At 42.8% G+C, this 26,793-nt stretch overlaps 1 protein-coding gene across 1 annotated transcript in view; it reads left to right on the forward strand.

Annotated features, from left to right (window-relative positions):
• Pdgfrl (platelet derived growth factor receptor like) overlaps nucleotides 1-26,793 on the forward strand; it is a 45,744-nt gene that overhangs the window by 16,075 nt on the left and 2,876 nt on the right. The window contains exons 3-4 of the mRNA XM_027954723.3: nucleotides 18,214-18,365; nucleotides 23,416-23,709. Of these exons, the coding sequence (XP_027810524.3) occupies nucleotides 18,214-18,365; nucleotides 23,416-23,709 (446 nt within the window). The remainder of the gene's footprint in view (nucleotides 1-18,213; nucleotides 18,366-23,415; nucleotides 23,710-26,793) is intronic.

Raw genomic sequence — 26,793 nt, forward strand, 5'->3', positions numbered from 1 at the left:
CCTTCTTTTTAATTTTTTCTGGTGTTGGAGTTAAACCCAGCCTTGAGCATGCTAAGACCACACTGTACCACTGAGCTGCACCCAGGCCCAAATTTTCTCCTTGTTTAAGGTTGAATAATATTTCATGCATAGATAGATGGATGGATGGATGGATGGATAGATAGATAGATAGATAGATAGATAGATAGATAGATAGATTCAAATCCATTCATCCATGGATGGACATTTACTTTGCTTCTACATTTTGACTATTCTGAACAAAGTTGCAGTGAATGCATGTGCACATATATCATTGACATCTTGTTCTTAATTCCTTTGTTATACTCCCAGAAGTGAGATTTATCACATGTGTATTTTAAACTACTTAATTTACTGAAATCAGATTTACACACTTCTTTGAAACCAGAATTGAGGTAATTTACTCTAAACATTTAGTTTTTTTCACTTATAAAAAGTACCCTACACCTAGAGGGTTTGGTGCTTGAAGATTTAGTATTTTTAAAGAGTATTTTCCAAGTTACATCTGAATTTTATGATGAAATATGTTTGAAAACATTTTAAGGAGTGAGCATGAATCTGAATTGAAAAGGAATATATGGGAGTTGAAAAAAATCCATTTGACTTTTTGACATTAAATAGCATTTATTTAATGCACAGTTGGGGCCTTATAAGAAAGTAAAGACAGATGGGCCCCCCCAAAGATCTTAAGAAACGTGAAAAACATCTACTACTACCTCTCTATCAACCACAGAAAGCCACAATTTATTTGACACTAGAAATTCAAGAAATGGACTCTTGACATTGCTCCCAGAACGTGGTGCCTTTGGACAGCAGAGAAGAATTCTTCCCGTGTTTTCTTTTCCTGTGGAATTAGTTCTTTCCAGCATTGACTGCTGTGGGGTTGGAAGCTCCCCAGGTGTGCTTCCAACAGAGCTTTGTGGTGTTAACCGATATTGGTAGCTTTCTGGAATCAAGTTTAATGTTAGTTACCACATTTATCCAAACAATCGGAATACTTCATCTTTTCCTACTAAAGTGTGAGCTGTTCTTGTCACTGATATATAAAAAAGCATGCATACAGAGGCAGCAATTTATGAAGAAGGGGTCTAATTATCTTGCAGAGCCCCAGGTAAGTGAAATAGGACCTATGTGGATATAAATGTTATATACATTTGTTTTCCCCAAAGTGATGGGCATGACATAGTCACTTACTAAATGCTTGAATGAATTAATATATATGGCATAACATTTTTGGATAGTTGATTTAAACATGATATAAACAATTTTCAAAAGAAAATTACCCATCCCAGTATAAGTAAGTTGGCCTCTCCTTAGAACTGAAGGATGCAGAAATCCATCTGGACCCATGAATTTTGCATCCCAATGTTTTAGCTTCAATACTGCTCCAGTTTCTTAGACTATAAAACAAGATGGTCTCTGCGAACCCTCACAACTGTGAAACTGGGATTTGAGAAAATGAATTTTTAAACCAATATTTCAGTACATTGGCATAAATATTTTAACCAGTAATAATTATATATATATATATATATATATATATATATATATATATATATATATATATATATGTATACATATAGTCTAACTATTTATCATTTTAGTAATAATATTATGTTCCATTAACTTAATAAAGTATTGTTTGCTCACCTGGTTCCCAGTTTGTGGATGCCTTGAGAGAAATTTTACTATCATAATTTGTGTAATTATAAGTATTTTTTATATAACTCTCTTGCTGTGATTGTTTATATGTCTATCACTGAGGGAGAGAAGCATTCAATTTCCTTAATCAAATCATAAGGAAAGAAAATGTATTATTTCACACATTTGCTCTATGAGAATGAAGAGTTTAATGTGTTCTGGAACAAAGAAGCCAGACTGAGGCACAGCTAGGTTGGAATCCTGCCTTTACCACTAATCAACAAAAGTGATTTTTGATTAGTAATTTCTCTAGGACCCAGTTTCTGCATCTGGAATATGAGATAATATTCCATATGGTAGGTGCTACCAACAGAATGTATGAGCCATGGTAGGCATTCAGTGAATTTTAATGAATTGTTACCATGCAAAGTCTATTTCCCAAGGACATGAATCTGTTGATTCTTTGGGATAGTTAATTCTGCCCAGAACTCACACAGATCAGAATTGTGCATGGCCTACTTGGCTGCCCATATAGAGGATCCAAGAAGATTTGTATACCTCTTTCTCAACAAGGTGTGTACTGATGTCAGTTGATATTTTGCAACATGGTGTTTGTGTCTGTTTACCCTCACAGAAGAAGGAGCCCCCTGGGGAAAAACCCATGTCTGTTGGGCTCATCATTGGATTCTGAGCACCCAAAACAGTGACACACACCAGACCTCAGGGAATGTTTTTTTGGTTTTTTGGAGACTCCTGCTCATGTCAGGAACCAGTTCCTCATCATGCATTCATTCATTCAATACTTTAAAATAATTGCTTTGAGCTCAAGTGTGTACTTCATATAGTGAGAGGAGGGTCGGATAGGCAACAAATTAGTGTTACTGTATTTTATGCCTAAAGTGTTGTGCCACAAGCATATCCCCATGTCTCAGAATCTATTGCTGCTTGACTTTGTAGAGCAGTTATTTAACATTCTCTTTTCTCTCCCTTTATCCGCCCTGTTCTTGTTCTTCTTCACTTCTTTCTATTAGATTCTGGGGTCCATTATTTCTAGAACGCCAGAATATGTTCTAAATTCTTTTGCTCTCTGTTCTTCCTTCATTCCTGCTTGGAAGCTTTTCATCTCAAAGGAACCTGTTCATCTGCCCTCTATGTCAGCATGTGGTCAGGGAGCTCTGCTGGAGGAAGCCACAAAGCTGCCCAGATGGGTACCATTAGATTGTGGTCACCTTAATTCAGCCTTGGAAACCTGAATATATTTCATTAGAGAGGCCACATGTTCTGTCTTCTTAAAACTCTGCTTCCCTCCATCTCTCTCACTTTGAACTAAAGAAGCTGTCTCCGAATTTATGGAGAAATTGTAGCTAGAGTTACCTTAACCTCCCCTATCACGTATTCTCCTTCCCTGTTCTCTCAGTTACAGTGGAAGAAGGTTTTTGCCTCCTAACACCAAAGTTGTATTAGTGCCCTGGATCCCTACATACTTCTTGTGAACTTTAACACATTAGTTATCATGTCTCTGATCTAGCCTTTCAACCTCTCCATCTTGACTGAATCCATCCTTTCTGTAAGTCTTTAACAAATTAAGAATCTGGCCTTGACCGCCAGGCACCCTGTAGCCACCTTCCTCTTTCTTCTCACTTTCACAGCCAGACCCTTTACTCCTGGTTCGCATTTTTTCTCCTGTGCACCCTTCCTTCCACCTCCTCCTGGCTCCATGACTCCACAGACTACGCATCACCAAGCCAACAAGGTCTCTGAAGCCAGAGTTCACTCTCCATCCCCGTGTGACTTGCTCCACCAGGTCCACTCATGGGGGTGAGCCTTCTCCTCTTGGCATCTACAGCACTGTGTTCTTATAGGTTTTCTTTCTGTCTCACTAGCCCCTCTTTGCAGTCTCCTTCACCTGCTCCAGTTTTCCCAGACATTGAGTATTGGTTCTGTGCCCTCTTCTCACTGTATTCTGACAAATGCCCCCAGCTTATCACGTGTTATAGTTGAATGCTTCTTCTGAGCTACAAATTGTTCTCTTCACATGCCTGCTTACCATATCCCCTTGGGTCTTTCATGAGCCTCTTTTCAAAGTTACCTGAGCTCATGATCTTCCTCCACACCTGGTTCTCCTGTGCCCTTCAGTTCAGTGAATGGCAATAATCCATCCAGCTGCCTCTGACCCAAGACCTGGGAATCACCTTGGACCCTTGCATCTTTCTCAATTCCATATCCAATCAATGATACTACTATCTAATTATTTCTAGAATTTTCTTACTTTTTCCTACAACAACCACAATGACTCTACTATCTTATTAATTGTGTTATCTGCTTTTTCACTGGTGTTCCCAGCACATTGTATAATAATCAAATTAATATTTAGCATACCCATCACCTGATACATTTATCTTTTCTTAGTGGTAAGAACATCCAAGTTTCTTCCTTGTAGATATCATGAAATATATATAGCAACCATAGTCACCCTGCTGTGCATCGGAACACCAGCTTCCTCTTATCTAACTGTAACATTGTACCTGTTACACAGTCACCCTATCTCTCCCCTCTATCTTCCCCAGCATCTGGTGACCACTCAGAAGGGAACAGAGTCATAGAGGACAGATAGACAGAGAGTGACAAACGGGTGGTGGGTGTGAGTTCTAGAACTCAGGCCCCGTTGTTCCTTAGGTATAGCTGCTGACCTCTCCAGGGCTCCGTGCTTTGTCCAGTGGGATAAATTTAGCTCCAGTGTCACTCTTGGTCTGAGGAAGGTAGCTTCAGAGAGGATAGATTTGTTGACTGCTTTTTTAGCTCTAGATCAGAGTAATGAATCTGATTTTAAATTTATGGTTCAAACCAGAAATTAAGAGGATATGCTTATGCAGAGTTTTGCATTTACTTCCTGCTTGGGACAGCCTTGAAACTGATATTTACAAAAACTATGTCATTGTTAGAATGCCCACTAGGTGGCAGGCATCAGCTGTGCTATAATTGTCTTCTTGAGAAAGATTTCTAATGAGTACTGATTGGCAAAGAATGCACACTTCTGCATGTGGTTCTTTTATCCTGTTAGGCTATGTAGTGGTCACAGTTTCAAGTTATATTTTAATTGATAAGGAATTAGATTTACCAACAGATTTATTTGTTATTTACTTGTGGTACTGGGGATTAAACCCAGGGCCTCATGAAAGCCAGGCAAGCCCTCTACCATGGACTGAGCCACATCTCCAACTCAGCAAGTCTGTTTTAAAATGTGATGTAAATTTATGTATCCACACAGGAATGTAGTCATGAATAGCTGTGAGCCCTGCTGCGTCTTTCAAGAGCAGTGGCCACTTTGAATCATTTGGTTGCTTCCTTGGAGGCTGAAAGTAATACGCTGAAGATTCTGTATTTTTTAGGATTTTCTGTATTTTCAGGTGCTGAAATTGATTCAGTTTTCACTACTACACTCAGTCCATCCTCATCATATAGATAACCCCTCTCTTTAAGACCAGTAACAGCAAAGAGGTTTTTATTTTGTTTTGGTTTGGTTTGGTTTTTTGCGGTACTAAAGATTGAATGCAGGGTGCTCTACCATTGAGCTATGCCCCCCACCCCCAGTTTTTAAAAATATTTTTATTTTGTGGTCTCACTAAATTGCCAAGGCTGGCCTTGAACTTGCCATCCTCCTGGCTCAGCCTCCCTAGTTGCTGGGATTACAGGTATGAGCCATGGGGCCCAATTATTTTTGTTTTTTCTGACCTGATAGTAGTTATGATCATTTATTTAACACTTTGTTTCTTGGGTCCTCTGCCCCCTCCCTCTTTTCCAACAACAAAAAAACAATTTTAAAGGATTATTATTATGAAATTAGCTGGTGAGCAAAAATAGATAGAGCCTCTACACCCATGGAGTTTTTAATCTTATGGGGAGACAGACTGTCAAATAAGCAATTTTAATTCATTGTGTTCGTGCCTTACTTACAGAAATACAACATCAGGGAGGTGAAAACTCAAGTTGATATCTGAGGGTTGAGAGTCAACCAGGTAAAGAGGGTGCAGAAGAAGGTAAGAAAATTCCAGAAGGAAGGAGCAGCATGTAGGAAGAACCTCGATGTGAGAAGAGTGAGCACCTGGGTCATTGAGGGGGAAAGTAGGATGGCTAGAGGCAAGGCCCAGAGGAGGTTACTAAGGAGGAGAGAGGATGCTGGGAGGTAAGCAGGAAGCAGAACACGCAGGGCCTTGTTAGCCAAGTTGAGCAATGAAGAGTGAAATCTAGGGCAGTTATGAGCTCTCGACTCAAGGCCTTTACAAATGTGCACATATAAAAAATGCAGAGGCATATAAAGCCACAGTGTGAGAGCCGGTGTTCCACCCTGAGGCTGCCTTTCGGACAAAGACAGCAAGGTCTCTTCCCAGTCCCAGGTGTGCCCCCTTTCCTTCCATGCACCCCACATTGCTTCCCTCAAACTGGGGCCTTTAGACATACTCATGGGCCTAATGCTTCTCGACAAGAGCGTTTAAACTTTTAATTTGTATTTTGCTGCCAACATAAAACACATCAGGAGACTATTCCAGATCATCTGCTTGAGCCCCATTGGTGCATCAACATGTTTCATTTCCATCTTCTCCAGAAACACTTTATTTCTTCAACCTCATAGTAATACACTGCCAGAGTTGAAAGCAGGCGAATTTTTGACACAGTGCTGAGCCAAGGACAGACACAAGAAATACAGAGGCCTGTCCAATGGCTTAAGTAAATCTGTGCTGGTAGGGACCAGGGGATGATGGAGATTGGAGCTGGAGATTATGCAGACAAGCGGGGCTGATGGGGTGGTACCCCTTGGTCCTGCTCCCTAGGAAATCGCATCCCAGCATTGTCTTTCAGGATGTTTCTGTGGTATCTGGTGGGATGTTGGTGTTTTTCAGTCAAGAACTGGAAGTCGGAGCAGTGGGTGGAGCACAGGAGATCTCTCTGATGGCTGGTTCCTCTGAAAACAATAAATAGCTTCTAGAGAGAAGGGAAGGCATCTGGGTTTTCATTTGGCTGCAGTTGGTAGCCGCTCACTCCACCCACGGACAACACAAAGGCGGGTGGGCTGAGGAAGCAGACGGCGGGCTCCGGGCCAGGCTCCAGGCCAGGCTCCGGGCCAGGCTCCGCAGTTTCTCCAGCCTGGAAAGAGAGGGCTCTGGGACACATTTTAAAAGAAGAAAGATGTTTACAAACAGAAGAATCCCACTGTTGAGAATCTGCACAGACTTTGGTAAATATTGTGAACACCACCGTGGTGTTATAGTAAGAGGAAGGTAGCTTTTTCCCCTGATTTACTTTGTTTTGATAAAATATACATAAGAGAGCTGAGGCTGGGGCTTAGTGGTAGAGTGCTCCCCTGATACGTGTGAGGCACTGGATTCCATCCTCAGCACCACATAAACAAATAATTAAAAAGTTATTAAAAGTATATATGATTCGCTTAGTCATTTTTAAGTATACAGCACATTCACATTGTTAGGTTGGTATCTTGTAGGTATTTTGTTTGTTTGTTTTGCTACCAGGGATTGAAACCAGGGGCATTTAGCCACTGAGCCACATCCTCAATCCTTTTTTATTTTTTAATTTTGAGACAGCACCAAGTTGCTTAAGGCCTCGGTAAGTTGCTGAGGCTGGCTTTGAACTTGTGATCCTCCTGCCTCAGCTTCCCGAGCTACTGGGGTTACAGGTGTGCATGCACCACTGCACCTGGCTCTTTTAAGTTTAAATTTGCTTTCCTTCAAAGCTAGTTTTTGTTTTCTGGAGAGTTTCTTTCTTCTCCCTGTGTCTTTGTCCTTACCTGGAGGTGTAGTCTGGGCTGGTTTGCAGTGGTGAAATCTAAAGCCTACACTGCCACCAAACTCTGATGCATTTCTTCAAATGACTTTCTACCCCAGAAATTAAAAACAAATAACTCATCCAATCCCAAAGGTGGAGCTGTCTGCTCCCAGACTCCCCGGCACCAGCACCAGGCCCTTCAACATGTGCCTGGAGATGGACCGCGGGGGGTGACGGGATGAAAGACTTCTCTGGTGTACTAAATGTTCTCATAGTGTTCAGGTTGTTCAGCGTTCAGGAAAACACAGCTGTGTTCTGTCCAGGACATGGGTGGGGGAGGGTAATAATAGAACCAGTCTCATTGTATTGTCAGGAGAGAATGAGGTCATGCCTGCAAAGTGATTGGCACACATGGTCAACTATCTCAAGGATGATGAGCTATTTTTATTCACATTACTGTACCCCAAAGAGGTAAATCATAAGCAAGCAGCCAGGTTTTCAGGAGGTTTTTTTTTAATGCTTTAATTAATTAATTATTTTAAGAGAATGTTTTAGACTCATGTGTCAATCTCCTACAAACTCCATATTCATGTTAGTTTGGACCTGGAATGTTCTGCAAAGGCCCAGGTATTAAAGGCTTTGCCACCAGCCTGTGTGGCTATGCTGATGTGGTGGAGCATTTAAGAGATGGGCCTAGTGGAATATCCATTAGTTATTGGGAGTTTGGCCTTGAGGGGGGTATTAGACTCCAGCTCCTTCTTCACTCTGTCTTTACTTCCTGGCTGCCAAGAGATGAGCACTTTCTTCTGACATGTGTTCCTGTTATGATGTGCTGCCTCACCACAGGCCCAGAGGTAAGGGGCTAACCAACCATGGATGGAAACCTCTGGAACTTTGAGCCCAAATAAACCTTTCCTCCTTAAAAGTATTTTTTTGTATTTTGTCCCAGTGATGGAAAGCTGATTAACACTGTGATGCTAGAGCACTGATGGCTATTCATGCTAATGATCCTCAGGTAGTCTAAGATCCAGTGCATTCCCCACCTCTACCATTCTAGCCATTAAGAAGGGAGAAAATGTTTACTGCTGTTATTTTTAAAAAATGTTAAATAAACGAAACATTACATTTCTTGAGCATTCTGGTAAGTCTTGGTACTGTGGAAAGGTTGGCAAGAGGAGGTATAGTGGACCTCTTTCCACAGTAAATTCACTATGCCCTGTGTGAATGGGCCCAGGCTCCTTGGCCTCTGAATTCACTCTTCTGACTTGGCCATAATACATTCACTGTGACTGTAGGCTTGCCTATTAACAATTGTTTTTCTAACAAGGGTGGCAGAGGCTTGCTCCATTGTCTTCTGGCCCTCACTCCTTTTCCGGGGCCTATTTTTCCCAGAATATGTGGCTGTGGGCATTCAGATGAGCAGAGCTGGGAGATCTTTTTCCCACATCACCCACTGAGAAGTGTCGAGGAGCTTACTTTACATGGTAGGATTAGAATGGCCAATACGTAAGAAGGAAGGCCTGCTAAGACCCAGGAGCTTGCAGGGCCAGGGTGAAGCCACAGGGAGGTGGCCGTCTAAGGAGCTCCCCCTGTGTGATAGCCAGTCTGAGAACAAAATCAGGCTACACTTCCATGGGTATTATTTTTATTAACAAGCATAAAATGATATCCCAGACTTTTTTTTAGACCTGAAAAAGAATTCCTGCTGGCCCTCCCTGTTGGAAAGTCACGTTCTAAAAAAGGCCACATGATGTAGAAGTCACCTCCAGGTATTTAAAGTACACAGGAGCCATCCAGGATTACACATTTATAGAGCATTGATTCTGCAGTTTTATAAGTGGTTGAACTTGTTTTGCTTTTATTATAGTTTTTCTTATTACAAAACAATACGTGCTCATTTGATTTAGAAATTCTCAAACTACAGAAAAGCAGAAAGAAGAAGGAAGCCACTAAAAATCCCAGACATACTTACTATGAGCTCTGTAGTGTAGAATCTTCCAGATTTAACTTTACACATAAGAAAACACACAGTTATGATTAACTTTTCCCTAACGTATCATGAATACTTTTCTGCCTTGTGGCTACAATACCAGAGTACATTTAACTAAATGTCTTGGGTCTCGTGGGCTCTTGGGTTCTGTCCCATTTTCTACTATCACATGCCGTAGTCCGGCTGGGCTGCCTAAGTCCGGCTGGGCAAAATAACCGAGAGGTGACAAGCAACTTGAAGGTTGAAGCAGGAACTACTTTACTGCGAGTGAACTCAGCAGGAACTGAGAACTCAAAGTAGCGGGCACCCAAGGTAGCAGGAGCCCCTTCTCTGCCGGACCGCAGAGGTACATATACCCAACTAATTACACACAGCTTAACTTAATTGACATCATCTAGACACAGCAGTCAGTCATTAAGGAATCCTCATCATCTTAATGGCTCACAAACCACTCCTCCTGGCATACTGCCAGGCGCCATCTTAACTTGGTTGTGGCCCTCAACAATCACAGTTATTGCACAACTAACATCAAGGTAGCAATGTCCTGTTCCTATGGGTGGAATCTGGCCCTGGGCTGCAAGTGTTTTATTCTAGGTGGCCTGATGGTATTTTCAGTTGGGTGAATCTCGGGCATGTCAGGTCTGGTTCTGGTTTGTGGTGTCAAAGGGACATAGACACTTCTCATTTTTTCAGAATCTGGGAAGTATCTGAGGAGGAAGAGGAGTTTTCCCTTGGTAGAGAAGCCAGATGCACTGGACAGAAAGGACGATAGCATCAGGTGGTTGGAAGACTGGGAGGAAATAGGGAGGGGAGCTCCCAGCATGGTGCTAAGAACCCAGCCAGTGCCAAGGAACGGACTTGGAGAAATGAGAGAAGCTGGCAGGGCCAGAAGGACTCCACATATGTGGTCTCCTGTGAGAGAATGGAAGAGTGCCTAGTGTTACTTCTTTCCCAATACTACAGAAGAACTGGCATAAGTTGTTGTCGTAGAAAGGACTTCATTGCCTTTGCCATACATTAGCATAACTTGTCATTGGAACAGAAATATTGTAGTTATAGTGCAAGAGTTTGGAGAAGATTCTTGGATAGCACTGGAGCATGGAGACAGATGATAGATAATAGATCAAGATGACAGATGATAGGTAGATGGTCAGTTAGAGTTCAGCCTAGTTTTTGATATTGGACCTCTATTTGCTTTGAAGGTCCCTATTTTGCATATTTGGTTCTTCCTGAGTTCTCACACATATGTCTTTTTTTTTCTTTCTTTTTTTAAAATATGTAAACGGTGACAGCTTCAATGTGTTTTGCCCAGCTGTCTGTTTCCCAGGATTTGGGCTCTGTTCATATGGCTCCACTCGCAGCATTCATGGAGTAGTTCTTTTCTGACACATTCTTAAATCAAGACTCAGAGTAAACACAGGCCCTCGACAAACACTTGAAACAAGGACCAGCAAATACCCACGGGTCTTTGTCTCCCTTGGTTCTTGGCACAGTGCCTCACATGTGGTGGAAGCTAACCAATTGATGGTTGAAATGAATATTGAATAAGGAGGATGCATTACAAGATCTTTTCACCTGGCTCTTTACATTTTTGTTTTATGCCAATGTAGGTAACACAGAGTGGCCAAGGCAGAAAAATCTGAGTTTAGATAGCTAAGTGGACCCGGGAAAGTTATTTAAACTGAGCTTCCAATTCTCCTGTGGCTCCAGCACTTCCTGTATAACCTTGGGAAAGTTTTCTAAGCTGTCTTGCCTTGGTATGTTCCCTCCAACATGGGAATGACAGATAGCACTTCCCTCCCAGGGCCTCCTGAGGGTCAATTAAGTCAAAATGGGTAAAGGGCTTATGTCAAGGCTTATATTAGGCTCAACTTAAGTTTTAGTTATTATTCTAATCGGTTTCATCATCACCAGCTGTTAGGATTAAGAAAAAGTAACCTGCATCTTGGGAACTGTCACTTATGTACTTGATTATTTTGGGGGGGAGGGGTACCAGGGATTGAATTCAGGGTCACTGGATCACTGAGCCACATCCCCAGCCCTATTTTGTATTTTATTTAGAGACAGGGTCTCACTGAGTTGCTTAAGGACTTGCTAAGTTGCAGAGGCTGGCTTAAAAACTCAAAATCCTCCTGCCTCAACCTCCCAAGCGGCTGGGATTACAGGCGTGCACCACAATGCCCAACTGAGTTCTTCTTTTTAATTTTGTTTTTTAGTTATAGATGGACACAATAACTTTATTTATTTTTAAATGGTGCTTAGGATAGAACCCAGTGCCTCACAAATGGTAGGCAAGTGCTTTACCATTGAGCCAGAATCCCAGCCCTGTACTTGATTCTTAATAACTGGTTTTCCTGTAATTGTTTGCTTCAATTAGTTACTGGATGATTAGGTGAGGATTTAATTAGAAAGTAGTTGGGCTGAGGGTGAAGCTCAGTGGTAGAGTACTTGTCTAGCATCTGCATGTCTCTGGGTTTGATCCCGAGCACAGCAAAATCAAACAGAAAATGGGGTATCATTTTGAAAACTGGGTTGATTTAATCAGATTACCCATGTTTTAGTTTGTCATGTGAAAATGTAGATATGACTATAGTTAATCGGCTTTACAAACAAGTTGGAGGCACCATCTCTCAATCAAAATTGCTTAGTTCATTTCATTTTGATTGGATGGAAATCCATACCCTTTTCGTTTACAAACATCCATAACCTGTGTCTATACAGCACTAGATTAGATGCTTTGCCACTTCACGGCTGGGGACTTTGGACAAGTTACTTTTCTAAGTTTCTATGTCCTCATTAGCAACAAGAAAAAAATAGTGCCTCCACACTAATGTGGTTGTGAGAATTAAAAGGGACCATAATAATGATGATAATCTCTAAACTGTATGGAGCTCTTTGTGCCAGACCCTGGGCAGTTACAAAACTTATTTGAAGAGCTTACACAATTCCCAGCACTCCATGTGTTATGGTTTAGATGTGAGGTATCCCCCAAAAGCTCACATGTGAGATAATGCAACAAAGTTCAGAGGAGAAGTGATTGAGACATAGCCTCAACCTAATCATTGAATTGATCCCTGATGGGATTAACTGAGTGATAACTGGAAGCAGGTGGGGTGTGGCTAGAGAAAGTGGTTAATTGGGGGTGTGCCTATGGGGTATATATGTTGCATCTAGAGAGTGAAGTCTCTCTCTCTCTCTGCTTCTTGATCACCATGATGTGAGCTACTTCCCTCTGCCACACTCTTCCACCATGATGTTCAGCCTCACCTCGAGTCCTAAAGAAGGCAGGTGGCCTTCCATGGACTGAGACCTCTGAAACTGTGAGCCCTCAAATAAACTTTTCCTCCTCTAAAATCGTTTTGGTTCACAGCAGCGAAAAAGCTGAGTAAAATACCAGGAATGATTGTTTTTACCACAAGTCTGAAGAGGTAGGTGTCGCCAGACTCTGGAGGTTGGGACCTCTAGCTTAGGAGTGTACAGGTCATGGTGGAGTGGGATTTTGAGTCTTTGCAGGCTACATCTAAAGTCCGCCATCTTAAGGTTTACATGGCCCCTCCCTCTCACCACAGCCCAGCCAATTAGAACTTTCTTTGCTGTGCACTGATCTTCCCTATTTCTCCTCACAGGAGATGACCTTCTTTTGGAATTCATGTCTCCTGTTTGTATGTGTTGAAATCCTTCCCTTATCCCAAGTCCCTCTGGGCCTTGAAGCTTTTCCTGGTTATCATCCTTGGAATTCCCAGGGTACTTGCTACTGGGAATTTGAGAGTAGACAACTACTGCTTAGACATCTTTGCCTTCTTCCTCTCCGCTCCAGTGCCTCCCATTTAATTTGTGCTCATGAAGTATGGATGCTACTAATGAATAATTACCTGATAACTCAGAGTTCACCCCTGGCTCTTAGCTTGCAGCGTCTGGGGAGAGGATCCCACAATAGTTACCTGGTCTCTGCCAAGGTGAGCAGCATAGTGGCCCTTAACTCTGGGAACTGCCAGCTCCTTCCTTTGTGCCATCCTTTGGCCATCTCCAGAAAAGAGTAGGTTGGGCTGAATGCAGGAGTTTCAGCCCTTCACTGAAGGGAACAAGAAGTGCTAACCCATTGGAGGAAACCTCCAATTCCCATGAGTCTTAAGTTTTGCACAAATGCTGTCCACATTCTGGCCTTGTCTGTCACTGAGCTCTCTGCAGGCAGGGCTGGAAGTGCTAGTGTGGAAGACAAAGCCAAGGTGAGCTGATGGGTGGGGATGTTTGGAGCTGCTCTAGTTAATGCCAGTTTTTCTAATCTTATTCCACTTTTGTCTTGGCACCTCTTTTTCTTCACTCAGATTTATATCCTTCACCTCTTCCACCCCTGCAGGTTTTATTCAGTGGTGCAAAGAGAAAGCAAGGGTCTTTGGGATGAAGTGCTTCCTTACAAACAGTGGCTCTCTTAAGGTTCAGTGAATCCTTTTCTTCACTTCATGACAGATGCAGCACCCAGAGGCCTTAGGCCATATCCCAACCCCTTGGGCCGCATGCTGCTTGGACTGTGCAAGACCATTAGTAGAAATGGACATTTTAAATCCAGGTACTTAAACTGTAATCCTGCTAAATAATTTGTTTCCCTGTTTAAAATGGTTTGCACAGAAGAGGGGGTGGAAAAATGTAGAAATGTTTTCCAGTGCATTTCCTTCCTTCCGCCCCCAATCCTTCTAAAGATACAGCATGAGGATTTCATGGTGGCAGTAGGCTTATTCCCAGGTGTTAGGTTTTTATGTGCCTGTTTATTTTCCTGGTAGGAATGGCCTCTTATACTTACTATCACTACAACAGGACAAGTGCTTGGCCCAGAGAAGGTGTTCAGCAAATTCACTGATTACCTGTTGGTTTTGTATCCTGGTTCTGAGTTCTGTGGGGATATGACCTGATATCATGGTCCACATGGGGAGACCTCTACCTCCATTTTCTCTTCCCTTTGTCATTTTTTATCCGATGAAATCCAGATCCATCCTTAAAGCCAAAATTGATCTTATACTATTTGTCTGAGTCATTCATTCTGCCAAATAAAATGTGTGTGTGTATGTGAATATCTTATCTAGGCAACTGAGTCTGTCAGGCATCCATTTCTTGTGTCTTTCTCCTGTGATTTCCTTTATGATTCTCTTTCCTCAGTTTGTCCTCCCCTCTATCCACCTATTATTTTCCCAATGACCCCACAGTTTTTTTGTTTTGGTTTTGGTACCAGGGATTAAGCCCAGGGGTGCTCAACCACTGGGCCATATCCCCAGCCTTTTTTTTTTTTTTTTAAATACATTTTAGTTAGTAACAGGATCTTGCTAAGTTTCTTAGGGTTTCACTAAATTGCTAAAACTGGCTTTGAATTTGTGATCCTCCTTCCTCAGCCTCCTGACTGCTGGGATTATAAGTATGCACCATGGAGCCAGACACCCCTTAGTTTTGTCCTCAATGTCTCTACCCTTTTCTTCTTGAATGTGTTTATTCTTCTTGCTTTGCCCTTACCTCTGTGTAGATGGACTCCCACAAATACAAATCATACTCAAATGACCCACATTTCATCTCAAATTCAAAATCTTCCATGGGGAATCTATCATTTTTACCAAATCTCACTTACCTCCCAACTATTCCATTTCAGTCCATGATAGACCCATTCTTTCTGACATAGAAATGCAAATCAAGTGGCCATCCCTGATGCATCTTATACCCAGTCTGTCCTAAATCTCTCTCACCCTGGATTCGCTTATATGCCATCCCAGGCCCCAATGCCTCATGCTTCCCTTTGCAGCAATGGCAGCAGTGTCCCAGGCCCTCCCTGTTCTTCCTTACCCTCCCACTCTGCCCACACCTTGGCTATTGTGGTCCCATCATTTCCTACCTCCCAAACTGGATGGGAGGGTCCCCGCTGCTTGGTGGTTGAACTCTGCAACTGTCTTGCTCTTCTCAACAATATGCCCATGGCTCCCAATCCACTGCTCTGTCTCACTCTGTAACGGATGAAACCCCCAAGTCATTATTGGGTTTCTTCTACCCACCACACAAGAGGGCCTCTGTACTGAATGCAGCAGACCCTGATGTGGCTTGAGATTTCCTGAGCAGTGTGCTCGGTGTGCCTTTCAGTCCCCTTGCTGTCCACCCTCCTTCCCCTTCCTTTCAAAGCCTAGTTTGTCTCACCTCCTCCTCAAAGCTACCTTCAACCTCTTCAACCCACAGTGAGCAGCCCCTTTAGAAATTCTGTCATTCTTTTTGCTTTTTAAAAAAATATTAGTTGTCAATGGATATTTATTTATTTATTCATATGCAGTGCTGAGGATCAAACCCAGGGCCTCACACATGCCAGGCAAGTGCTCTACCACTGGGCCACAACCCCAGCCCCAATTCTGTCATTCTTGTTCTGAGGACCTCTTTAGTTATTCTTGGATCTTTTTGTATTGATTGGTTTTAACTCCCTAACCAGATTGGAATCCCCTTAAGGTTCACTGATTTTTTTTTTTTTTTTTTATACTTGCTGTGCTAATTCTCCCCAGTGTTGAGTGTGTGCTGTTTGTCATTGCTATGGTCGTATTCACAATAACTACTCTCAATCTTTAATTTTATGTGTAATTACAAATAATTAGGATGATACACCTACCCAGGCATTGTAGGAAGTACTTGATGTGCATTTGCTATCTAATGAGTGCATACTCAGTAATTTAGGAAGAATTGCTCAGTTGGTCACCAGCTGTGGTATCTCTGGGAAATCATTTCTGAGAGAGTTTCCTCTTGTGCACCGTTGTTAACTTTCCATTACTGTAAAACACTTGAAAAGAGAAAAGGCTTATTTTGGCTTGCAGTTTTGAAGGATCCAGTTCATGATTGATTGGCCCTACTGCTTTGGGCCCATGATGTCACATTATGGTGGGAACACACGGTGGAGCAAAGTGACTCTCCTCATGGCCAGGAAGTGGAAGAAGAGGAAGAGGAAGGAGCTAGGATCCCACTATCCCTACAAGGGCATGCCCACAGTGACTGGAAGACCTCCCATTAGGCCTCATCTATTAAAGGCTGTACTACCTCCCTGGGATGGCAACCAAGCCTTTAACTTATGGGCCTTAGGGGACAGATCCAAACTATAGCACTTGCAAATAGAGAACTGCTTTTCAAGTTCTTTCCATTTCCAACTCTGTGGTTTAATTACAATTCACTCGTATTTAGGGAATCCTCACTGTACACTCTGCACAGATTTGTCACTCTGTACTCTGCTCAGAAATGGTGCAGTCCCTTTCCTTACTACCATCTGGATAATAACAGGAAGTCACGGGTATCTGAGTGGTAGAGAACAAGGGACCCAATGACTTCATTAGGAGAAAGTGGGGGAGATTCCTGAGAGTCTATTGTAATTAGAAGCTTCCTGAGGGAGGAGAGATTTCCGTTCCCTTTAAAGGAGGCAGTTGATAAAGTGGGAGTACAGAGACGCCTCTTGGCAGGACTGTTGAGCACAACAAGCTATTCAGCAGTGAACTCGAACAGGGTTGTGGTTAGGCCCAACTAGCCTTTTGCATGTGCTAAATTTAAAGTGATGACTGACCATATTGCTGTAAGATAAAACGAGAATCTCGACTCTACCAGAAAGGTATGTGGCTCTCAGAGGAGTGGAAACATTTGGATATTTGAGAAGAATCCTCAGATTTAAACCATTTATTTTGGCATCCCCATGTGCTAAGACTCATTCAAGATAAGACAGTATTCATTGCAAGGACAATACATCTGGATTCCTGTCACAATATAATAGAATTGATTACCATTACAATTGGTTGGAACTTGTGTTTGATAGTAACAAATATGTCTCTTTTGGTTTCAAAAAGGAATTGAAGGGGTTTGCAAAATATATTTGCCTGGCAACAAAGTGAAAGTATGAGAGAAAGAGAGAAAATAAAAATAGAAGTAATAGAGTGAGACCAGAGAAAAAGCCCAAAGGTCCAATGACATTAAATATTTTACCAGAGCTGGGTTGCCAACCTGGGGCTCAGCTTGCTAGAAGCCAATTCTTTTTTTTTTCCCCTTAAAGAAAAGGGTTTTGCTGCTGCTGGTGGTAGTGGTAGTTTTAGTTTTAATTTAAATTTTTTTTTCTTAATATGATGATGTAGCATCTCTAAGATTCCAAACTTATAGTCCTTTTTTAAATTTGTTCTTTTTTAGATATACCTGACAGTTGAATGTATTGTGACATATTATACATCCAAGGAGTATAACTTATTCTAATTAGGATCCCATTCTTGTGGTTGTACATGATGTGGAGTTTCACTGGTGGTGTATTCATATACTAACATAGGAAAATTATGTCCGATTCATTCTACTATAGAGACTTATCCTTATTAATGAAGAGGATTTTGTATTTTGGATAATGCTCTTGTACTTTCATTCATGCTGTTTGCTTTTAAAAGAACTCATTAGAAACCATGGCTAAAAGCAAAACACCAGCCTGAGGCTTTTTGGCTCAGCTTCTGAGGTCACGCTGCTAACAGACCCATCAGCTTGCTTAAGAAAACCCCAGTTCTGAGGCCAAAGAGAATTTCCTCTCCTTGGAAAACACAATTGTCATTTATTATTTCCTTTTAGGAAAGGCCTTTCTCTCTGCTTTCCCCACGCCCCATTTCCCCCCAAACACACTCTGAGATTGCTTGGTGCCATCTGAGAGTGCCTGAAGTCACTGGGTGTTTAAATCAGAGAGCAATAGAGTAGAAGAGTGGTATCTGGAAGGCCCCTGGCCTGGCTCTGACCTGCCTGGGTCCCTGTCTCTCTTGTACTCATAGTGTGAAGCAGCATGAGCGCTACGGCCAGCTGACCCTGGTCAACTCCACGGCGGCTGACACGGGTGAATTCAGCTGCTGGGGACAGCTCTGCAATGGCTACATCTGCAGGAGGGATGAGGCCAAAACAGGCTCCACCTACATCTTTTTTACAGGTAACATGTTTAGTACATTTAATGGAACTCTTCAAACTTCTGCTTTTGGCCCAGAACTAGGGGTTTCCACTACATGCTGAATAGCCAATAATGACAGTAAGAGCCCTTCCTGTTTAGGTTCTGGGTTAAAGGCTTTATATCAATTACTTCACGTAAGTCCTTACAACAACCCTTCAGGGTAAGTACAAATATCATTTCCATTTTTAAAATGTTTAGGTGGGAAAGTGGAGGTCTAGAGAGATTAAATAAATCCTCAAGATCACACAGCAAGGAAGTGAGGGTACCAGGATATGAACATAGAACTGTCTGATTCCAGGGGTCTCTACCTGCAATGTCCAATATGGTACCCACTATGCACGTGTGTCCCCTTTAAATATAATTGAGAATACTAATTAAAACCCAGTAAAGTTTAAAACTCATTTTCTCAGTCACACTTGCCACATTCCAGTGCTCATCTGCGACATGTAGCTAGTGGTTATGGTACTGGAAAGAAGGCATAGACAGGGAATATTTCTGTCACCACAGAAAGTTCTTCTGTTGGATGGCACTGCTTTGACTTTATCACCCTAACCTCAGAACCTATGAGGACCCCCTCTGCGACCCCCATAGTCACAGGATGCTTTGCTAAAGACCTCCTCACATTTGTTCTTATGAGTACATGAGCTAATGTTTCAGGGGCAGGATTCTCAATGGGTGTGGCCCTTGTGGCTCTAGTCCCTGTCCCTGAACCTAAACAGGGTGACTGAAAGCATGCAGATACTGTGCCAAATATGGTGTGCAAGTTGAAGCTTGTACTTTGACAGACGGGTGTTGCACAGTGGTCCCCTCTTCCTCCTAAGAGTTCTCTAAGCTCTGAAGTTGGTGGGGGCGATGAAATTCTCCAACTAGGTTCAGAGGTCAAGAATCTTACACATTCCACATCTTGGTACTGGTAGTTCAGATAAAGCCAGAATCTTTTCTTGGTGTCCAATAAGAGATTTTCATGAGATTTGTCTACATCCTCAGTTCATCTGTCTTTCAGACCTAGAGTGACTTATGCCTAGGACCCAAATGACCTTATGCCTTGGCTCTTAATTAATGCTTTAGTAACATTTCATGGGTTTTCCCCTTTCTTCCCAAATAGCTTGTCCTTTCTGACAAGCAGTAACATTAGCAGGGACGTATATTACAATTCATTTCCATGACATCCCTAGGAAATGAATAAAGTCTAATTTTTAAATGTTTTAGAAATGATAATGCTAATGCTGAGATTCAAAAAAGCAAGTGACGACTTTTAATGGCTGAGTAAGGAGTCAAAGCTTGTTCTTCTGACATAGGACCCATGTGATTACTGCTTGGACTCTTTAAAGAACAAGGACAAGATGGTAGATAGACTGATAGACAGACACTAGCTAGCATAACTTGCATTGTCAGGAGAATTGCTAACATTTGTACACAGGCAATACCTTTGGGTCTTCATTTTGGTCTACTACATAAAATTGCCCATGTGTCCTTTGTATTATTCCACACTACAAAGCAACCGTAGAAAAGGCAACCCATGAAGATAAGTAAGAGCCTATTCCAGACAAGGAGGACACCATCTTTCAAACAGCAGAATGAAGACTCTTTGTTGAGATTAGCTCTGCTTGTCATGTTTTCCAAAATATTGCTCCAGGTTTTGAACTGAAGGTTTCACTTGAATAGAATGTCCTACTAGGTTTATGGGCTCTCTTTGAATTAAAAAAAAAAAATAGTTTTAGTAGTAGATGGACACAATACCTTTATTATTTATTTATTTATTTATTTATTTTTATGTGGTGCTAAGGATTGAACCCAGTGCCTCACATTTGCTAGGCAAGTGCTCTACCACTGAGCCATAGCCCCAGCCCCTCTCTTTGAATATTTTAGGTCTTCACTGAAGTCTTTTTGTGAACCAAAGGAGGACAAAACCATTGATTTCAAGAAACCTGGGTCAAAACAGGATGTTATCAAATGCGATGTATAATTTTTTAATTCCTTAACACTAAGCTAAGAGTCCTGTTGGATTTTCAGAATAGGGTTTGGCTGTGTTTGAAAAAACCAAATGGGCCATTCCAGAAGCTGAGGTTCCTGCCGCTGGCTCTGTCAGAGCATATGCTTCTCAGCTACCCATGCAGAGAAACGTCTGCTGTTCATTATGTTTGTGTTTCCTAAAGTTTGTTTGAAAATATTTTGAAGCGTCTTTCTGGGGGCTGACTGTTAATTTGTGCAGTGTTTGATGAAGCAACTGCCACATATATTTTCTCTTTGGTCTTTGTCCAGGAGGCTCTCAAAAAGGGTTTTCTTTTCTCTTCCACTTTTTATAGAAGCATAACATACATAAAGAAAAACATTCAAATCCTAAGTATACAGACAGCTCCATAAGTTGTCCCCAAGGAACAGGCAGACATAGCCACCGCCCAGACAGATCAAGGAGAACATTACCAGCAGGAGGGCTTCCCTGTAGTGAAAGACTTGAGCAATAATTTTCATATGTAGGAAAAACCACATTAATAAGTACTGTGCTAAATACTGAGTTGGCTGTAATTTGGATTTGTTTCTAGACTATTAATTTTTCAGAAATATAAAATCCCACATGTTTAGTTTTCCAAAATAATGTTTTATAAGAAGATGCAAACACATGTGCATGGGATGTATATATATATATATATTCTGTAATTTTTTAAAGGAACTTCAACACAATTGTTTTTTTGTTTGCGTGTGTATGTGGTGCTACTTATCAAATGCAAGGCCTTGTGCATGCTGACAAGTTCCTTACCTCTGAGCTGTATCCTGAGCCCTGCAAATATATTTTAAAACAACTGGTAGGGTCACTTATTTCAAAGCACCTATTATAGTATGAGAAATAAGATAGTTTTTATTTTCTGAAAATTGGATTGTTCCCTCATTCCATAGGCTTTACTCATACTCTACAAACCCTTAAAAAAATGTTGCCTCTACAATCTTACAATCATATAATCCTGGTATTATTGCTAACAACATGTCTTTAATATTAAAAGAAAAATTGTGGTACTGGGGATTGAACCCAGAAGTCCTCCGCCACTGACGTATACCGCCCAAGCCTTTTTTACTTTATTTTGAGACTGGATCTCATTAAGTTGAATTTGATATCATCCTGCCTCAGCCTGAGGCCCTGGGGTTACAGGCATGTGCCACCATGCCCAGCTAGGGTGTCTTTAATAGTATTGACTCTAGGGTCTTCTTTTTACAAAGGGTTGTTGAAGCACAGATAGATTAAGTAACACAACCAAGGCCAAAAAAAGAAAGAAAAGCTGGTTTATCATAAAATAGCACAAACTTCCTGGTCTGGTTGGTATATAGCCTTGCAGTGGTGGAGACTCTTGAAGCTATGCGACACTCTTATAACCTTAGAGACAGGAGGAAAGACCTCCATGCTAGTATCTTGGGACTCCAAACTACAGAACGCTTGGCCCTTGAAGACTCTTGATGTTGCTTCCAGGAATCCTGTGCCCAACTTAAAACATTATACAGTGTTGACACAGAAGCTCGCAGAGGAGAAAACCGAGAATGGGTACTTGTTTCAGGAACACTGTAAGAACCCAGGAAACAATACAACAAGTGTTGTGGTGAGATTAGCCTGAAGATTTCTTTTAGAAATCCTTATAATATTCTTTCACAGAATGATCCAGAAAACAAAGGATTTAATGTGTTGTGCCAAATGAATCAAGCAACATACACACCCTCAATAAAACAAAACGAAAGCCCAACTCAGAGTCCCTTAGCTGTCCTGGGGACAGTATGGCTAAGCCAGTCCTCGTTTCTCCCATTTCTGTAAGATAAAAATGCCACCATCTTTGGCTTAAAGAGCCTGGAGACTGCAGTTCACTTCAGAAGGAAAAGGGGGAGTCCAAGGTCTCAAGTCCAAGGTCTCAGCCTAGTGAAGGCCCAGCAGAGGCCAGACCTGGGACTAGCAGATTCCTCCTGCATCCCCACCCCATTTCCACGCACTAACCTTGGCAGGGAGTAAGTAGGTCCTCTGAGCTGAGAGTGAAGACAGGGTCAGGACACCAGTTCTGTCACTATGCTGGGCCTCCCAGAGGAACTCTGATATGCTAAGAAATGCTGATGATGGGCAGTTACTGACAGTGGGCTCTGGTGCTAATTTCTCCACACAGAAGCAGCAGCAGATTGTTCCAAAGTATAAAATTCTCAAACTTCTCTTAAGGAAAATAGTCTTCTTCCCTGCTTTCTTAGTGTGGTGATCCATGGATCTGATTGAGACTTGAACTAACAGGTTTTTTTTTTTTTTTTTTTTTTGGTACTGGGGATTGAACTCAGGGGTGCTCAACCACTGAGCCACATCACTAGCCTTTTTTTTTTTTTTTTTTTTTAATTTAAACATAGGATCTCACTGAGTTGCTTAGGGCCTCGCTAAGTTGCTGAGGCTCACTTTGAACTAGCAATCTTCCTGCCTCCGCCTCCTGAGTCACTGGGATTACAGACACATAGGGTTTTAACATTTCTTTTGAGGAGATATGTTAGTCATCTTTCCATCATTAGAACAAAACATCTGAGATAATTAACTTATAGAGAGGAAAGGTTTATTTTGGTTCATACTTTTGGAGGTTCTAGTCCATGAAAAATTGGCCCAAGTTTTTGGACCTGTTGCCAGATGTTCCAGAGAAGGCCTACTGGAGAGCAAAATCGCTCATGGCCAGGAAGCAAGACAGGAAGAGACTAGGCTCCCACAATTCCCTTTGAGAACAGGGCCCCAGGGATCTAAAGACCTCCCACTAGGCCCTACTTCCTAAGTGTTTGGCCACTTCCCAATAGCGCCAGCCGGGGGACCAAGCCTTTAACACAAGGACCTTTAGGGGACATTTACCATCTAAACTATGGTAGAAAGTATTTTTCCTCCAAAAAGTGAAAAGCACAGAGGATCCATCCTTTTCTTCTCATAAGGACCCAGTGTTCTGAGTGATTGCCCCCCTCTCGTCTTTGTGCTGGAGTGTGAGGATCCCTAAGGTGCTCTTTCGCCTGGGTCAATAAGCCTGTGTATTCCCCTTTGCAGAGAAAGGAGAGCTCTTTGTACCTTCTCCCAGTTACTTTGATGTCGTCTACCTGAACCCAGACAGACAGGCTGTGGTTCCTTGTCGAGTGACTGTGCTGTCAGCCAAAGTCACTCTCCACAGGGAGTTCCCCGCCAAGGAAATCCCAGCCAATGGAACCGACATCATTTATGACATGAAGAGAGGCTTTGTGTATCTGCAACCTCATTCTGACCACCAGGGGGTGGTCTACTGCAAGGCGGAGGCCGGGGGCAAGTCTCAGATCTCCATCAAGTACCAACTGCTCTACGTAGAGGGTAAGTCTGCTACCCCATAGGGCCTAGATTTTAGTTATTTCTGGATGGTCCTCTATAGGTACTGCAGTTCCTTCTTATGGGTGGAAATAAGGAAGCACAAAATGCTATCCTAGGTTCCTTCATTACAACACCACTTCTCGAATGTTCTACATCCTTGCCCTCTGACCCAACCAAATTCTTTGGCTCTGGTACTGCCTGTGCATTTGACCAGCAAGTCTGCTCTATCTCCAACCTCCCCTTAGAACATCCTCTAGGCTTCTTTAACTAAAATCTGCTGTCTCCCAGGAGCACCATCTACTCCCCACCTTGAGGATGACATCCCTCTTGTGCCTTCTTCCCACATCCTGACCGTCATTCTCTCAACCTGTTAGGAACCTCTTCTCCTCTGCAGAGTAGGAACCTCCTTGAGATTCCACCAGCTTTCTCATCTCTTCCTGTCGCTGTTTGCCATTGAATTTTAAAGATTACGTCAATGTCCACTTGGAACCCACTGGCCTGTTCATTATTATGTCAACAGGCACAACTGGTCTCCATATCAGAGTCCAAACCTAAACTCCAACCATAGGCTCATACCTTCCCAGGTTGACCCAGTGACTCCTTCTGCAGGGACCCTCCCCTCTCCAGTACCCCCAGCATCATCCCATCCTCCCCACCCCAGCTGGCTTGGATTCCAGGGCTTTCTCTGCAATACTCTGCTGCCACCTTGAACTCCTTCCACTCTGTACTCTCCTCTCACTGGTCCAGGAAACACACCTTCTGGCTGAGGGTAGAAAAGTGTGCCTTTTCTACCTGCCCATACCCAGAGAGCTGAAGGCTGATGGGAAAATCCCTCAGGTAGACAGCAGGTGTTGCTATGAACTCTGGGTCTCCAGTTTCTGCTGCCTGGCAGTCTCTGCATTTCTCCAGTCTCTTCAAATGTGTACTGCAAACCTGAAGTCCTCACAATTCTGCCCACTTCATTTGCTTCCAGTTGGCTTCAGTCCTTCATCCTGACAGAATTGAACCAAGATCAAATCTCTCCATCAAAAATGGATTTTTTTTGAAAATGTGACATTTTGAGGGGGGAGTTTCAACTCAGTGCATCATACATGAAATGCCTTTTTCCATAGTAACTTCCATCAATTCTGCTGTGTTGAGACTCCCTAAGTGTAGTGAGATCCATTGGTGTTAGCTAAGTCAAATTTCTCATCCAACAGACACTTTGGGTTACTAAGTCAGCCTTAGTCTAGTTTTTAAGACTGTTCATTTAATATTTTAACTCCATATTTACTCTAAAACCAGCTCCTGTTCTCCCCTTTAGCAAGCATAGCTGCTTGGAGAGGGAGTAGTTGATCTTCGCTTGGTCCCCTTCCCACTTTGGTGCCAGCCTGGGGGGAGGAGAGAGACTGGAGCCCAGAGGTGGTGATAGTAAATGCTGACCTGGCTTCTCGTCTATGAACCCAATGGAGACAGGCTGTGGCTTTAACACTTATGTATGATAAGGGACTCATCCCAAGCATGTCGCTGGATGCCAAAAGTCCCACTTCAGATGTGGTCTCATTCTCCTGCTGATCCCTGGCTGCAGGCCTCCTCTGTTAGCATGCATTTCTTTGCATTCAGCTGCAGTGTGTTCCCAGAAAGACAATAGCCCTGGAATCTCTGTTCCTCTGATCCTTTGACTATGGAGCATGTGGCAGCCAGAAACTTGCATCCAGTCCCTTTCTTCTCCTGGCAGCCCTCACCCTCTTGCCTCTTCCAGGGCCCCTCTGCCCTGGGTGGATGGAACAAGGCAGGTCAGTGAGTAGATCTACTGCAGAAGGACATGCTGCCTCCCTTTCTTGACAAGTGTTTCTTTTGAGTCTCGCACCCTCCAATGACTTCCTGGAGAGAACACGCCCTCCCAGCCCCTTGCAACTGGGGCAAGCCAATGGTTTTCCATGCATTATAGTCCCTTCAAGATGACTTCTCTCTCTCTGAGAACTCTTGTGCTGATGGGGCGAGTGGTCTGTGTGAGGCGCAGGGTTCCTTTCACTGCATGGAGCTTCTCCATTCTCTGAAGAGATGAATGGCCCTGAGCTAGCTGCTTTCTGAAATTCGAATTTGGGTTCCTTGAGGCCTCCTGTCCTCAGCCACAGGACTTATTCAGCACGCTTCTAATAATGTCACCAAATAACTCTCACAACTCTCTTTGACCACCTTCAGCCCATCGCTAAGACTCTTTCTCCATCACAGCCAGACTCCCTGAGAGAGCTCTCTATTTCCTGTTTCCTTTCCTCCATGACACACTCTTCAATCCACTCTATTGGCTCTTTCCCCTGCATTCAACCAGAACAGCCCTGGCCAAGGTCCTCAGGGACTCCCATGCCATTAAGCTCAGAAGGCAGTGTCTGTCCTTATCCTACCAGATTCCACCTCTTCTACATAAACCCCCCTTCCTTGGCTCCACTTCTTCACTCTGCTTTGTTAGTGCTTTGCTTTCTATCAGCTCTTAAGTGTTGGAGTTTCCCAGGCATCCTTCTTTCTCTCCCCTAGATCTCTTCCTGGGCAAACCTGTCTAAATCCATGGGCTCCCCTTCATATCTATTCAGTAAAGACTCCTAAATGATTATCTGTGGCTCAAATCTGTGAGCAGCAAGCTCATGTGTCCAACTAGTGTCTGCCCCCATCTGCACTCATCTGCCCCATGGCCCCTCTGCCCTATGTGCTCATTTCTGAACTCATCCTCCTCCTCCTCCCTGGATCCGGTTCCCCCCATGTTCTCTGCCTCAGTGATGGCACCGCATCCATCCAAAGCAGGACCACAGCTGGGAGCCAAACCCAATCTCTTTCTCCTCTTAGTCCTTTAGATTGACTTTCAAAAGGTACTGTTTCTCTCCAACCTCACTGCAAAAAAAGATCTGCACTATCATCACCTCTTCCTAGAACTACGGTATCTAATTGAGCTCTATGTCTGCCCTTTCTCCAGTGCATTTCCCACACGGATGTTGATTATAATTCCAACAAAACCACATCTCTTAGAACCACAGTTAATATCTTCCTCATGACCCACCTCTGCCTCTGCCCTCCTCACCAGCCTGGTCTGGCTTCTCTCCTTCCTCTTTGCAG

The sequence above is a fragment of the Marmota flaviventris genome, chromosome 3, assembly GCF_047511675.1.
Source record: "Marmota flaviventris isolate mMarFla1 chromosome 3, mMarFla1.hap1, whole genome shotgun sequence".
In the NCBI taxonomy this organism is placed as follows: Eukaryota; Metazoa; Chordata; class Mammalia; order Rodentia; family Sciuridae; genus Marmota; species Marmota flaviventris.